At 46.7% G+C, this 13863-nt stretch overlaps 1 protein-coding gene across 2 annotated transcripts in view; it reads left to right on the top strand.

Moving 5' to 3' along the window:
• The window catches only part of SCML4 (Scm polycomb group protein like 4), a 59275-nt gene extending 55480 nt beyond the window's left edge, over nucleotides 1–3795 (top strand). Inside the window, exons 3-4 of one of the 2 annotated variants that reach the window (XM_007447252.1) lie at nucleotides 857–1002; nucleotides 3512–3795. In XM_007447252.1, coding sequence (XP_007447314.1) covers nucleotides 857–1002; nucleotides 3512–3637 — 272 coding nt within the window. In that variant the 3' untranslated portion in view covers nucleotides 3638–3795. The remainder of the gene's footprint in view (nucleotides 1–856; nucleotides 1003–3511) is intronic. The other variant, XM_007447251.1, reaches the window with a different exon arrangement.
• Nucleotides 3796–13863: the final 10068 nt, after the last annotated feature.

The raw sequence follows: 13863 nt of genomic DNA, 5'->3' as shown, positions 1-13863 counted from the left end.
GAAAGAGGATGAATTCGTTTGGGACATGCAAAACAAGTCACCCCCTAAATATTGCCTAAAGATTGACTCACTACTCTCTCCTCCTTCATATGTCCTGCACCTTTTAATCTGCCATGTGGGAAATGCATTTATGCAGCAATGCAACTCGTGCCACAATCACTGACCAGGGACCAGCTGTGGACCAGGCACAGGATTAGGCTCCTGTTGTCAAGGAATCCCTCGTCTAAGTGGGAGGTTGGAGTGCGTGCTCTGACAGACCTGAGGGCTGGCGAGGTGCTCAGTGTAGGTGGTGAGTCTTCTTTCTACACATGCGGAGCAGGGCATGGACCTCTCACAGACAGGGCTTCTGAGATTGTGGCACCAGAGACCCAGGACAAGCACAAAATGCCCCTCCGTTCTGCTGCGTCCTTCTTGTCTCAGGGTGACACCAGTGGAGGCGGAAAGGCCCTGAAGTCGTTTTGGCATCACAGCACTACAGAGGTCTATTTGGAGCTTCATGGAACCTGGTTACAGCAGGCCCGGGGCCCGCTGAGACAGGACTGACCAGGAGGGGTCTTTAAAACTCTAACGTGGGTCAGCATTTCAACCTGCTAGAGGAGATCCGCTTTCCAGTGCTCTATTCCCTGGGAGAGCAGAGACCCTCTGTGCAGAGGGGGAGGCTGCTGCCCTTAGGAGTGGCCTCCGGTGCTCCAGGCTCCTGCCAAGAGCAGGCACTCCTGGCCTTTCTCTGTCACAGGAGGTCACTCTGGCCTCCACCTTGGACTCGAGGGCCAGGTGGGGACAGGAGGCACCAGGTAGGTGCCAAGGCCCGAGGCCCGCTGTCTCATGGCCTCCCTCTCTGTGCTCTACCTTCCAGCCTCAAGCCCTTCTCCGGACAGGCAGGACACCCGGCGGCCAAGGAGCAGGAACCCCTCTACCTGGTCCGTGGAGGATGTGGTCTGGTTCGTGAAAGACGCAGACCCGCAGGCTCTGGGGCCCCACGTGGAGCTCTTCCGGAAGCATGTACGCGCAGTGGTGGGCCTGGGGGCGGTCAGGGGGCTGCAGGGGGCTCTGCACTATGCCTGGGGGCACCACTCAAGGGAGGCCAGACGGAACCACAGGGTTCTCAGAGCGGAACAACCACCTAGTTTTGTTTGTCCCATCCGTTCCCTCACTTTGGCCTTTATCAGGAGTGCCTGTTTTCCTGCCCATCCATCCGTCTGTCTGTGCATCCATCTGTCTGTGCATAAACAAACATTTATAGCACACCTACAATATGCCAACAGACAGTGCCTATTGCTAAGCTGCCTTGAGGATTAAATGAGAAAATGCACATGAAGTGTTCAGCACAGCGCCTGGCTCGTAGATGGCCTTTGGTTAGCAGGCCAGCTACATATTCGCGTAATTATTTAGGAGATTCTAAAATGTATAAAGATGGTCATTTTTTTTAAAAGGTAAGAATTAGCACTTCACCTGCCAAGCTTCCTACGTCAGTTATCGATTGTTGCTATAACCCGTCACCACAAACGTAGTAGCTTAAAACCACACAAGTTTATTATCTTACGGTTGAGTGGGTCAGGAGTCTGACAGGGGTCTCACCGGGCTAAGACCAAGGTGTCGGTGGGGCTGACATTCTCTCTGGACGCTCTAGGGAGAACTCATTTCCTCGCCTTTTCAGCACTGAGATCCGCCTTCATTCTTGGCTCCTACCTCGCTGTCCTCATCCTCAGAGCCAACATCAAGCTGAGTCCTTCCCAGGCTGCCAACTCTTTGGTTTTTTCTTCTGATTTCTTCTTCCTCTTCGAGGGGCCCTGTGATGGCACTGTCTCCTCCCTCCCCAATAATCCAGGATACGCTTCCTATTTTACAGGCAGCTGATTAGGAGCCTTAATTCCATCTGCAGCCTTAATTCCCCTTTGCCAGGTAACCTAACATATTCACAGGTTTCAGGGATTAGGACGTAGCAAGGACCGCAGAGGGGTTATGTTTAGACAGATCTGGGTGGGAGGACTCTGGCTTCCTTCCAGCATGACAGGAGGCAGTGGAAGTCTAGGAGGTGGGGGAAAGAGAGAACATTCGGCAGTGAGTCCCCTGGGAGGGCCCGCAGATAAGCTCTGAGTGACGCAGGGTAGGTGCTTCATCAGTGCTGGCTGAGTGGCTGGCTGGAGAGAGGAATGAGAGGGGCTGCTACATGAGTCCTGTACTGTGCCTCTTCTCCCCACCTGAGCACCCAAAATCTCTACGCCTGGTCTCTAGTAATCTGAAAATAGCACTATAGGTGAAGGAGGAAACCCAGCCTTACTAAGGAGTGATACAGTGTGGTAGTACAGGGGGAATGATTGGCTACAGCAGTGAAAAATGTGGTACCTATTGGTATGCTCTCGGGGTTCTTGTACATGTAGCATAGATGACCTTTGCAGTGTCCCTCCCACCTTCCCACCTGCATTAGGTGTTCTCTTTTTTATTTTTTGAACTTATTTATTTTATGTATGTATTTTTTTGGCCGCACTGGGTCTTCATTGCAGTTCAACATGCAGTCTGGAGGGTTACCATTTTCAGAGGCAAATGGGAGCAATATCGGGACCTCAGAGGACTGGCATTCCCTTAGTAATTATTTGTGCTAAACCCTCAGATGAAGCAGGTGCATTATTTCGTTGTATGCCACCTAGTAGTATTGACAGGGCCAAAAAACACCTGAAATCCCTTATAGAGTGTTGTTAGCAATTTGGTAATCAGCGAAAGGCAGGTGAGTGTCCCATGAAAAGAAACCAGAGATTAGGATGATGGATGGAAGTCAGGGCCTTATACCAGCACCTGGAATGGAAAGGTAACTACTAGTTTCAGGGTCTAGTGGGATGATACTTTGCCTTAGTCAGTCCAGGCTGCTGTAACAAAGTACCACGGACTGGCTGGCTTATAAACAACAGCGATTTATTTTTCAGTTCTGGATGCTGGAAGTTCAAGATCAGGTTGCCATCAAGGTTTGTTTTTGGTGAGACCCTTCTTCCAGGTTTCGGACTGCCATCTTCCCATTGCATGAGGACACTAATCCCATTCACGAGGGCTCCACCCTCATGACCTAATTACTTCCCGAAGTCTCACCTCCAAATACCACCACTTGGAGGTTAGGATTTCAGCATATGAATTTGGGGAGGGGGTGGGGGGGCACATTCAGTCCATTGAACACTGCTTGCTTGTTTAGCCCTAGATTGGATGAAGAGATAAACGTATGTGGGATATTGGGAGTATGGCTGGGACTATGTTAGATTCCTTCAATCAGGAGAGAGCAGGAATATGAAAGATCCACTGTATCAAACGACCCCAGGGAGAATATGGGAAGAGGAGCACATAGTATTTGTAGGCTTTCGTTTATTTTCTTAAGGTCTTGCCTTGGGACTAAGAGAATATGTATCTAAGTAAATTCATATTCCCTTACTTTATTCCCTGACCATACTCTAACTGTGGCTACTATTTGATTACTTTGACCACTTTCACTTTGACCGTTTTCTTTTTTCTGATTCTGTTCCACCAGGAGATTGATGGCAATGCCCTCCTGTTGCTGAAGAGTGACATGATCATGAAATACTTGGGCCTGAAGCTGGGACCTGCACTGAAACTCTGCTACCATATTGATAAACTGAAGCAAGCCAAGTTCTGAAGGCGTTTAGAAGATAGAAGCAAAATCCAGACAACATCTCCAGATCATCTTCTGCCTTACCAACATTTGCCACCATCACAAAGATTCTCTCCTGAAAAAGAAAAGCCACAAAGACTTGGTCTTTTTATAAAACTCGTGCATCTTGACCTTTTAAAAAATTCAACATGGCCCTTTTGAAATGTTCTTCTGTGTTAATGATTTGCCAAAAAATTACAAAGAAGCCTGTTATTTTTAACATTTCTGGTAGGTTGGTTGCTCTTAGGGTAGGTACTATTTTTATAATGAGAGCGTGGAGAACTGAATGCTATCACCCAAGGAGGACACTGGAGACATCCAAGGATGTGAAAAGAACCTTTGTCCCTGCAGGCTCTGCGGGGACACCCACCGCAGCACTACCTGTCTTTAGCTCTGACTTGGGGACCCTATCATTGTGAGCCTTGCTTAATTCAGCTCTGGAAGCTGTCTTCTGAGGATAAATGCCTCACCTTGCACTATCTGGAAAACTTGAATTCTTTTGCTCTCTGAAAGAGAAGGAAAAAAAAAATCTTTTCTATTCCTAGTTATCTGAAGTACTGTGTTGCCCCACTAGGGGGCAGACTGCTAATGTGTTTTCCGGACCCTCACTTCAGCAGCCTGATATTCAATACCCAGTGGATGGATTAGGGTTTCTGTGAACAAGACCTCGCCTACACAGACACAGGGAATTTATTCCACAGTCAGCACCACAGATTGCAACTTGGGAAGAAACCGTCTTCTAGAAGGTTCTAGTTCATATCCAGTCATTACTGACTGAGGTGCACCAGCAGCAAATTCAAGAATTTGGAAGCACATTCTTCCCAGATGGGGCTTTGGAGTTCCTTCCCTTCCAGAGTCATTACTGAGGTGTCGATGTATTGGCATGCCGGAGAGCTTAGTGACATTTAGCCATGGTGTTTTTTTAAAAAAGAAGAAAGATGTCTCTACTAAGCTTTGAAATGGGAGAGTGTTGATTTCTAGTTACATCGTGGGATTATATAGTTGTATGTGTGGCTAATTTTAATAATAGCATGTGCACAGACATGCTACTATTGGGTTTAATTCAATTTACAAATAGGTTTTCCTTTCTCTCCGTGGAGTAATAGAGAAAAATTGATTTCTACCCTTTTGCAGCTGTGTCCAGGGACGGACAATGAATCCACAATTTACTAGGCAGAAGGGCAGCCTTGTCTCCATTCTTCTTTTGATCCTTTTCCTTTCTCTCTCTCCCTGTCTCTTTTCTCCTTCCTCTCTCACTGAATAGGAAACATATCTTCAAAATGAATTTGCCTTTGCCGTGGGCATGTCCTCTTCCTTAAAAAACATCCGTAGTGGGCTTCCCTGGTGGTGCGGTGGTTGAGAGTCTGCCTGCCGATGCAGGGGACACGGGTCCGTGCCCCGGTCCGGGAAGATCCCACATGCCGCGGGGCGGCTGGGCCCGTGAGCCATGGCCGCTGAGCCTGCGCGTCCGGAGCCTGTGCTCCGCAACGGGAGAGGCCGCAACAGTGAGAGGCCCGCGTACCGCAAACAAACAAACAAACAAACAAAAAACATCCGTAGTGTTGTAAGGGAGGAGATGAATACCAGACTTTGTAACCTCTGGGAGGGGGAAGATCAAGGGCCACTCAGGGCCTCCCTTGGCCCAAATGCAAATCAGAAAAGGCACACCATCCTCGGGATGCAGCCTGGATGGGCGTCTTGGCCGGTGAGTGGAGCAGGGTGGGATTGCAGCCTTCTCACCCCTCCACCAGGTGACCTTGTGCAGGACAAGACCGGTACAAACTTGAGGGCAGCCCTGGGTAGATCTGTATATTGATCCTCTATAAATCAGTTAGAACTTGGACAAGGATCATAAGGAACATTCCAAGCCATGCTCTTAGACCCACTTGATGAGTGGTATTTGAGAAAGCACATCAGAGCAAAATCCTTTTTAGACACGCAAATGGTGGCGGACTTAAAGCATGACAGAAAAAGGGATAGAGCAGAGTGTCCTAAAACTGCCCATGGAACTGAGCTTGAGTTATCAGGCTGTGGGAGAGCTGAATGTCTTGGTCCCGGCACCTGACAGAACTACCCTGAATCAGGCCTTGGGACAGCGTCTTCAAGATTTTGAAACAATAAATGGACTCTGTCCCTCAAAGTTTGTAAATCGTGAAGTGCTCACTGCTGATCTGGAGTTATAGATAGTTGCCCTCAAAAAACCATGGGTAGGGCTTCCCTGGTGGCGCCGTGGTTGAGAGTCCACCTGCCGATGCAGGGGACGCAGGTTCGTGCCCCGGTCCGGGAGGATCCCACATGCCGCGGAGCGGCTGGGCCCGTGAGCCATGGCTGCTGAGCCTGCGCGTCCAGAGCCTGTGCTCCGCAACGGGAGAGGCCACAACAGTGAGAGGCCCGCGTACCGCAAAAAAAAAAAACAAACCATGGGTAGTGTATATATTCAGAACGGCCAGTGTGAAAACAGTGAGATCCAGAAAATCCCACGACAGCCTATGTTCCTCACTTCACCATTTTTGCTCAATTCTCTGAAACTTGTGGTGCCTCTTGCATCAGCATATACCTCATATAGAGATTTTCAAAACTTTCTACCATTCTTAGTAGTGCCTCCCTCGGTACAAACACATCAACATTGGTGCCGCCAAATCAAAATCATCTGCAAACAATGTCAAGGAGATACTCGGAGTCGTTTTCAGGGGAGAGAGATTTTCCCATCTCAAGTCTAGGAGAAAACTGTGTCCACGTTCATGTGGAACTGCTCTCACAGAGATGCTATCTCATTTTGCATTAAACTTTAAGCAGGACAGATTGCTGAAACCATGATATTTAAGGTTTGACTTTTTAAAAATCTCATTACTCTTGAAACGAATGCTGCCACATCAGAGAATAACCTAAGGAGGAAATTCTTCCTTTCCTGTTTTTGCACTGAAATGCAGTTAGCCGACCAAATTATTGTTGCAATACTGCAATTAAATTAATTTTCACCCCTTTCAAAAATCTTGTCAAAGCAGGCAGCTAAATAGCTTAGCAAATGTAAAACATACCAGGCCATCTCCTCTAAACGAACCTTAGGCAGAGTCATGCCACGTGTGTCATTCTCATCTGAATGGGAGCTTATTTGGGGGCCCTTGAACTTGTACAGATGTGTTACTTGTTATTCCATGGCAGTGGATTTGCTCCAGGTTGTGGTAAACAATGATATAGTTTTGCATAATTTCAAATTAGTGTGTGCGTGTGTGTGTGTGTGCTCATGTTCCAAACATTTCCAATTACACTTGTCTGTTAAACACTTTAAAAAAAAAATCTAGAGACAGTTCTATTGCCTAAGGCATTTAAAATATTTTATGAGGCACATTATTCCCTTTGTGAAGACTTCAGGTAAAAGAAGTGCATTTCGTCTGTGTGTGTGTGCGTGTGTGTGTGTGTGTGTGTGTGTGTGTGTGTGTGTTTCCTGACACTGTAGTGGGAAGAGCCTTTGAAAGTGGCTGGGAGTGTATCAGCTTTTGCATTTGCTTGGTTTCAAATGCCTTCCCAGCTTTGTAGCCCTGAGGCAGAACCCTCTCTAAGCTGTTACTGCCAAGTATCCCCTCTAACATCAACAGGGTGTGCCCTGGAGGCAGCTAGGGGACAGTGCTGGGGTTCTGGCCCTGCCCAGGTCAGGTGCTAACTGAACTCACCAAGCCAGCCCAGGCTCTGCTCCCTGTGACTAAGGGGACAGACCTCGCCTGGGAGCCCAGTGGGCTGGTTTAGTGCCCACCGGAGCTATACAGCACTTCCGTCATTTCCCTTCGGCAGGGCTGCCTCGTATTTTCCTTTACAGCAGGAGAAAGGAGTGGGGAGCTCCTCAGGAATACCAAATAGGATATTAAAATACACTGGGGAGGAATACTGCGTGAGAAGGAAACAGTAAAGAAGGGAAGACAAAAATAACTGTCCTAGGAAGATGATAAGAGAGCACCTCTTCTAACAGGCCCAACCCTTTAAGCTACAGTAACCTATTTTTGTATTTATGTGCTGTATGGAAGATTTCTCATTTTATTTAAATTAAAAGTACGTTTTTTTTATTACTTTCTGAGATTGTTTTAGGAGAATTTTGTCATAGCTCTGAAGATGATTGGAAGTGCCCAGAAGGGACCAGGGACTTGAATTTAGTCATTGTCAGAAGGTCTTGAAAGATGGAGGTACTCTGCTTCCTTTCTAAGGAACTAGCCAGGCTTCCATACGTGTGGGTGGGAGGTGAGTGCTGTGCGACATTTGCTCTGATCCGGTGCTTTTTCAATTCTTCTCCAATGGCTTAAGAGGAGGAGGAGGAGGAAGAGTTGGGACTCACGTTTTTTTCCCCTTAAACCTCAGATAACAAGACAGGCAATTGGGGAGGAGGACATGATTTCTCAAAACTGCAATATTTTGTTAAGGAGAGGGATGAACACCTGCCCGTGGTCTTGGTTTATTTTTTGTTACACACTCACCCCAAGAACTAGGTAGGTGCCCAGCTCTGCTGTGGTCTTGCCACGTGCCATGTTCCCCATGGCATGAGATGACCGTGCTGAGAAGCCCAGTGGTGAGCCCAGCAGATGGTCTGCCGTCTAGAGGTACAAAGAGTCCTGTTCCCATCTTGTGATGTCACCCCAGTGGCTACTTTCACAGGACTCCCGGCCGTGCTGCCCCGGGAAGAGGGCTGGGAGCCTCAGCTTCCAGGGTGCCCTTCCCTCCAACCATTATCCTAATCGAAGACGATTCCTTCATGGACAATTGGAAGCTGGAGTTTTGGAAATCTAGCATTTACTTGAAAGAGAATCGTTCTTATTTATTGCCACCAGTTAAATATTATGGAAACATGTCTGCTAACAATTTGCTTTGTGTAATTTGTTCTAATGCTAATAAGCAACAGCTGGGACACTTCCTGTGGTAAATTCCTCTGTGGTTACAGTGGTATCATCACACATGGACTTCACCAAATCACTGTACTTGAGAAGAACGCTCACTCTGGCTCTCCTAGGCTGCAGGAAATTCCCCTAACTTAGAAGCAGTTCTGGGCAAAAGCGTATTTTTAGAGGAGGATTTGCTTTTCTTTGCTCCCTGCTTTTCTAAACAGGGCCCCAGACCTGTGCTCTTAAAATCCTACGTAGAGAGCCTGGGGTTCTCCTCACGCTCAGCATTGAGCTTGATTTCCTCCAGTGGAAAAACAGCAAGCAGAGCTAAAGAATGACCCTTTCCTCCAGGTCAACGTGCTGTACGCATAGTTGATATGGGGCACAAGAAGGGTGGAGACGAGTCCGAGGGCCAAGAGCTGCTCAGCAGTTGGTTAAGTAATGATAGCTGACAGTGTGGGCATCTTTCCGTCCAAAGGGTCTAAATATGCCATTCGGACTTGCTCTGGGCTGCCAGCCCACCATTCTCTGCTCTGTAGCTCGACCACATGACCTGAGCCTTCGAGTTGGTTCCATCTATTAGATGCTTGTTGTAAAGGCCAACACAAACGTGTTCTATGGATTGGATCCTACTTTGGAACACAACCAAAGCCTTGCTTCTCCAAACAGCTCACCAAGAAACAGCAGACCCACACTGGGTGTCATTTTACAGTAAGCATATGTGACCGAATGCTACCTCCATCATAAATGTAGCATCCTCAAACCTTAGGCAGCCTCCACCTCCCCATCCAGTGCTGGGACGCCTTCCCCACAGCCTGACCGCTTCTCATTAGGGGGAGTTGACTCCCATAGGAAGTGGCTTATTTCTCTGTTGGACAGCTCTGGTTGTGAAAACGTTCTTTCTCAGGAAGACACAGATGTCTGTGAATCAGACACAGACGTTTGAGATGAAGCCAACTTTGCAATCTTTCTCGTTTTTAACAGAGCTTGTCCATGCAGTAACCACACCTATAATACAAATTGACATTGGCGAATAGATCCCGGCTCCACTACATTAGCATAGAGGAGCAGACACTGAATATCAATGTGGGACTCAGATAGGTCATAGCCATCAGATTCATCAGCCCTGTCATGAAAAACTATCGAAATTCCTGTGGTCTCACACACACAAAAAAAGGGTGCCCTGGGAGAATCTTTAGTATAGTTGTAAATCTGGCTGTGGTCACATAAGCATGTGAGTTACAGAAGTTTGCATGAATGAATCTATAAGTCCATGCACCTCATTAACTGGAAAAGACGCTACGAGACGTGGAAGCCCTATCTCTTAATTGTACTCACTGGTGACATAATAAACTAAGGAAGCTGAAGCTTTTAGTTTAGACAAAAACAAGTTATAATTGATGATAGAAAAGTAAACATGGTCGGTTGTGAATTTATGCAAGAGGTATACAGTTTATGACACCAAGCCCACGTGGATTTCATGCTTGTGTGTGCACGCCCCAGTGAGTGTGTATTTGTGAGTTAGTGCAATAAGAGGTGGGAATTGGGGAAGGTTAGAGAAGGGATTGCAAAGGGAGCTTTTGCTTTCTAGAGCACTCTTATTCAGAAGAGCTATCTAGCAATGATTTAGAAATCAGATCCCAAAGTACACATAACATGTAGTTTATGTAGTTTGCTTAGATAAAATTCTGGATTATGGAGCAGATTCTTTATGAAAATAAGCAGCTACAATTATATCTAGCACCTTGCACAGCGGCACCTGCCATATATTGTACAAGGTACCTCATGAATATTAATTCGCTGAATGAACAAATGCTTGACTAGTTTCGTATTTTATTCAAAAAGCCACTAGTTTCTTTTTGGACCCCATATCTTTAGTGAAAGGAGAAGTGCCGAAGGGACAGGCCAAAAGAAGAGATAAGGCGTTTCGTTTCCTCTGATTCCCCAAACGCTCAAGGAGGTCAACCCCGCAGTCACTGACTTGCATTTTACTCCTCTTTTTGTCTTAGCCTCTCATGTTCTACTGCAAGCATCAGAGACTAACAATAGATTCCTTACAGCTTTACTTCTAAGACATCTTTTCCTTTTCCTACTCAATGCTCGGTGCCTCTCAGCATGAGTAGGGTCTTGGTGGGCTGGGTGCCTCTCAGCATGAGTAGGGGGGTCTCGGTGGGCTGGTTAACTGCTCAAGGACAGCAAGCATCTCCAGGAGGAAGAGAGCACCTTTCCTGAGCCCTGCACTCCCAGTACCTTGCTCACCTTGGAGAGGGCAGGTCAGTGGAGCTGGGTCTTCCCCGCAAGCCACTCTGTCGTCATGCTGATGGTAGCCCGCCTGGGAGGGCGCAGCCCACAGGACGTGGGTAGAAGGAAAGCTTCCCCTGTCCTTTTCACTCTTTATCCATCTCCACCCTTGAGAGCAGATTTGGAGAGATCAGGGGCTTCTCTTTTTCCCCCAAAAGGTTACATAGGAGCATGGAGAACAGAATTATGTGACTGATTTTTTTTTCCACAACCACACCAAAACTTAGAGTGTTTCCCCTTCAAAGAAATCACCTCAAAAGCCTGAGCACATGTTCCAAGGATGTTGCCATTGCTCAGACTATTTCCACTGCATCTCTTTTGGGGTCATTGTTAGATGCTAGAATCCATTCTTTTCAAAGTGGAAAGCCCATCGTCGTCACTCGAGGGTGGACTTTTTTTTCTTCTTGGAGTCAAAGGCACTGGGATCATGTCTGGTGAGCAGCACAGGTAATCCACTTGAGAGGTAAAGCAATGTTTCTCCATACTCATTAGTTTGTCTTTTCCTTGTGTGTTTCCTTACTGGGTACAGATGGTTTGGGCAATAACAGCCACAGCTCATTTGTTAACTTGACTGTATTAGGCAGGTGTCAGTATAAGGAGCTGCAATGCAGAGACTGATTTGAAGGGCAGCGTCACTTGGATGAACATTCAACGTGTTCATTTTAAAGCTCACTTACAGGTCGTTGCTGTATCTTTAGGCATCGTAAGCTGAGGGTGTTGTGAGTGTACCTAGAACTCTAGAATAGCAGAGGAATTGGGAAGAAGAAGCCTTAGGGGACACCTGGACGGCTCACCTCCAGGGTAAAGTCTTCACACCTTCTCCCGCTGGTTGCACACCACTCGGGCAGCAGATTGTGGTGCAATACAAAGAAACAAGCTCTCCGACTTACTGCCTCCCCCGCACCCCCATCTCCTCATCTGGAAAAGGAGAGGCATCCAGATGACCTTCAGAGGCATTTACGGCTCGGTTACTTTCAGCAAAGGCCCCTCGGTCTTCTGTTTTATGATTTCCAGCTTCTGCCTCTCCTAGTGTCTGGCCTCGTCTAGATGTTTTCTCATCCTCTTCTCTCATTGGCCCATAGCTCCTCCTCAAAGCCACAGAAGCATCACTTTGCTATCCTTTCTCCTTATTTTTTACTTTCCATTTAATTCTTTCTTCCTGTCTCCATGTTTCTTTTGTCTCCTCTTTTCTGTTTTTCTCCATTCCACTACCTCCAATGCCTTGTGGGAAGGAGAGGAGGTGGAGAGAGAAATAAAGAATTAACAGGTAGCCTCTTCCCTCCCTGGCTGGGCTGTCCCGACCCTTGCCTGCTCCCACTGTCCCATCGTCACCCGCCTACAGCATTCCTCGGCTCTGTCGTGCTTCCGGCCCGAACTCCACCTGTTCATTCCATTCCTCCAGGTCCTGCCCTCTCAGCCTGTCCTTGATTTCAGGAACAAGAGTCCTGTCCCTTTTGATTGCTTCATTCTGCAACTCGCCCTGAGGTCTCACTCATAGGCCCCATCAGCCTTCCTCAAGCATAGGCCCCAATGCCCATCCCACCAGGTGTCCCTCCTCATTCGGCCCCGAAGGTCAAGGCCCCAGTGACCTGGAGCTGATGTGACATACCTCTTCAGAAGCATGAGTTGTTTCTGCCAGCCATGATGGCTCTTGCAATCTGCATGGAGTCACTCTGCCCTCCAGTAGCAATTCTGATCATTGCACAGTTGTTTTTTTCTTTGTAAAGTGATTTTATTAATTTAAATTCTTTTTAAAATTGGTGTATAGTTGATTTACAATGTTGTGTTAGTTTCAGGTGTACAGCAAAGTGAGTCAGTTATACATATACATATATCCACTCTTTTTTAGATTCTATTCCCATGTAGGTCATTACAAAGTGTTGAGTAGAGTTCCCTGTGCTATACAGTTGGTTCTTATTAGGTATCTATTTTAAATGTAGTAGTGTATCCATAATTCTTTATAGGACATGTAGCTTTGTCCAGACCCGCTGAGCACTGACTGTGCCTCTCAGTGACCAAAGCCAGACCAGTGCCTCAGTTTAAATGAGGAGGGCCAGCTGGGATCAAAGATGAGACACAATGACCTACATGAGAAGCACTTCTGGGGTGAGGGTTTGTTTTTAGACATTTATAAGTCTGCTGAGACGTGTGCAATGTTAAATGGCTTGTATCTGGGTAGGGGAAGATGATGACATATTTCCCAAACAAAAATGTGATTTAGAGGAGGGAGAAAGGCAGCAAAATTCTGGAACGGGAATGCTCTGTTCCTGGCCTTTATCCAGCACCATCACATCCCCTCGAGGTCTTTCTAGAAGTCAAACTTCTAGAAGTCAAACTCCACAGGAACTGAAAGTGTTTCGGCCCAAGTGTGAGAGAGTTTGGAGAACTTTGATTTCTTTCATTCTCCACTGTGTTCTAAGCCACAATACTTAATTTGCTGTCATCTTCCAGCTATATCCTTGATCACATCAGGATTAAAAGAACGAGCTTGGGCTTCCCTGGTGGCGCAGTAGTTGACAGTCCGCTTGCCGATGCAGGGGACACGGGTTCATGCCCCGGTCCAGGAAGATCCCACATGCCGCAGAGCAGCTGGGCCTGTGAGCCATGACCGCTGAGCCTGCGCATCCGGAGCCTGTGCTCCGCAATGGGAGAGGCCACAACAGTGAGAGGCCCGCATACCACAAAAAAAAAAAAAAAAGAACGAGCTTGTCTCATCTCATCCTCTGGAAATTTTGAAATAGCAGTTGTTTTATATAGCATACATTTTCATTTATAGTTATTGATTAATTAGACTGTTTCTCTCCTGTAGATAAGTAGAAGTAATTTTACTAATATAAAGATTTTATACTATAAGTACATTTGTAGATAAATTTACTTTTTATTCTATACACACACGAAAACTAAATAGATGAAATAAAATCATTTCATCATAATTGTATTCTGTTGAGATTTTTTTCTTCACATTAACAGTGAAAACTTTTTGCTAAGTGCCACTGTAACATCATGAAGTGTCATGAGGCCAAAAGGTTTGTGTTTTACTAGCGA

The sequence above is a fragment of the Lipotes vexillifer genome, unplaced genomic scaffold (assembly GCF_000442215.2).
Source record: "Lipotes vexillifer unplaced genomic scaffold, Lipotes_vexillifer_v1.1 scaffold515, whole genome shotgun sequence".
Classification (NCBI taxonomy): domain Eukaryota; kingdom Metazoa; phylum Chordata; class Mammalia; order Artiodactyla; family Lipotidae; genus Lipotes; species Lipotes vexillifer.
Note: the sequence above shows the minus strand (reverse complement) of the source record. Positions and strands in the feature narration are given on the sequence as shown.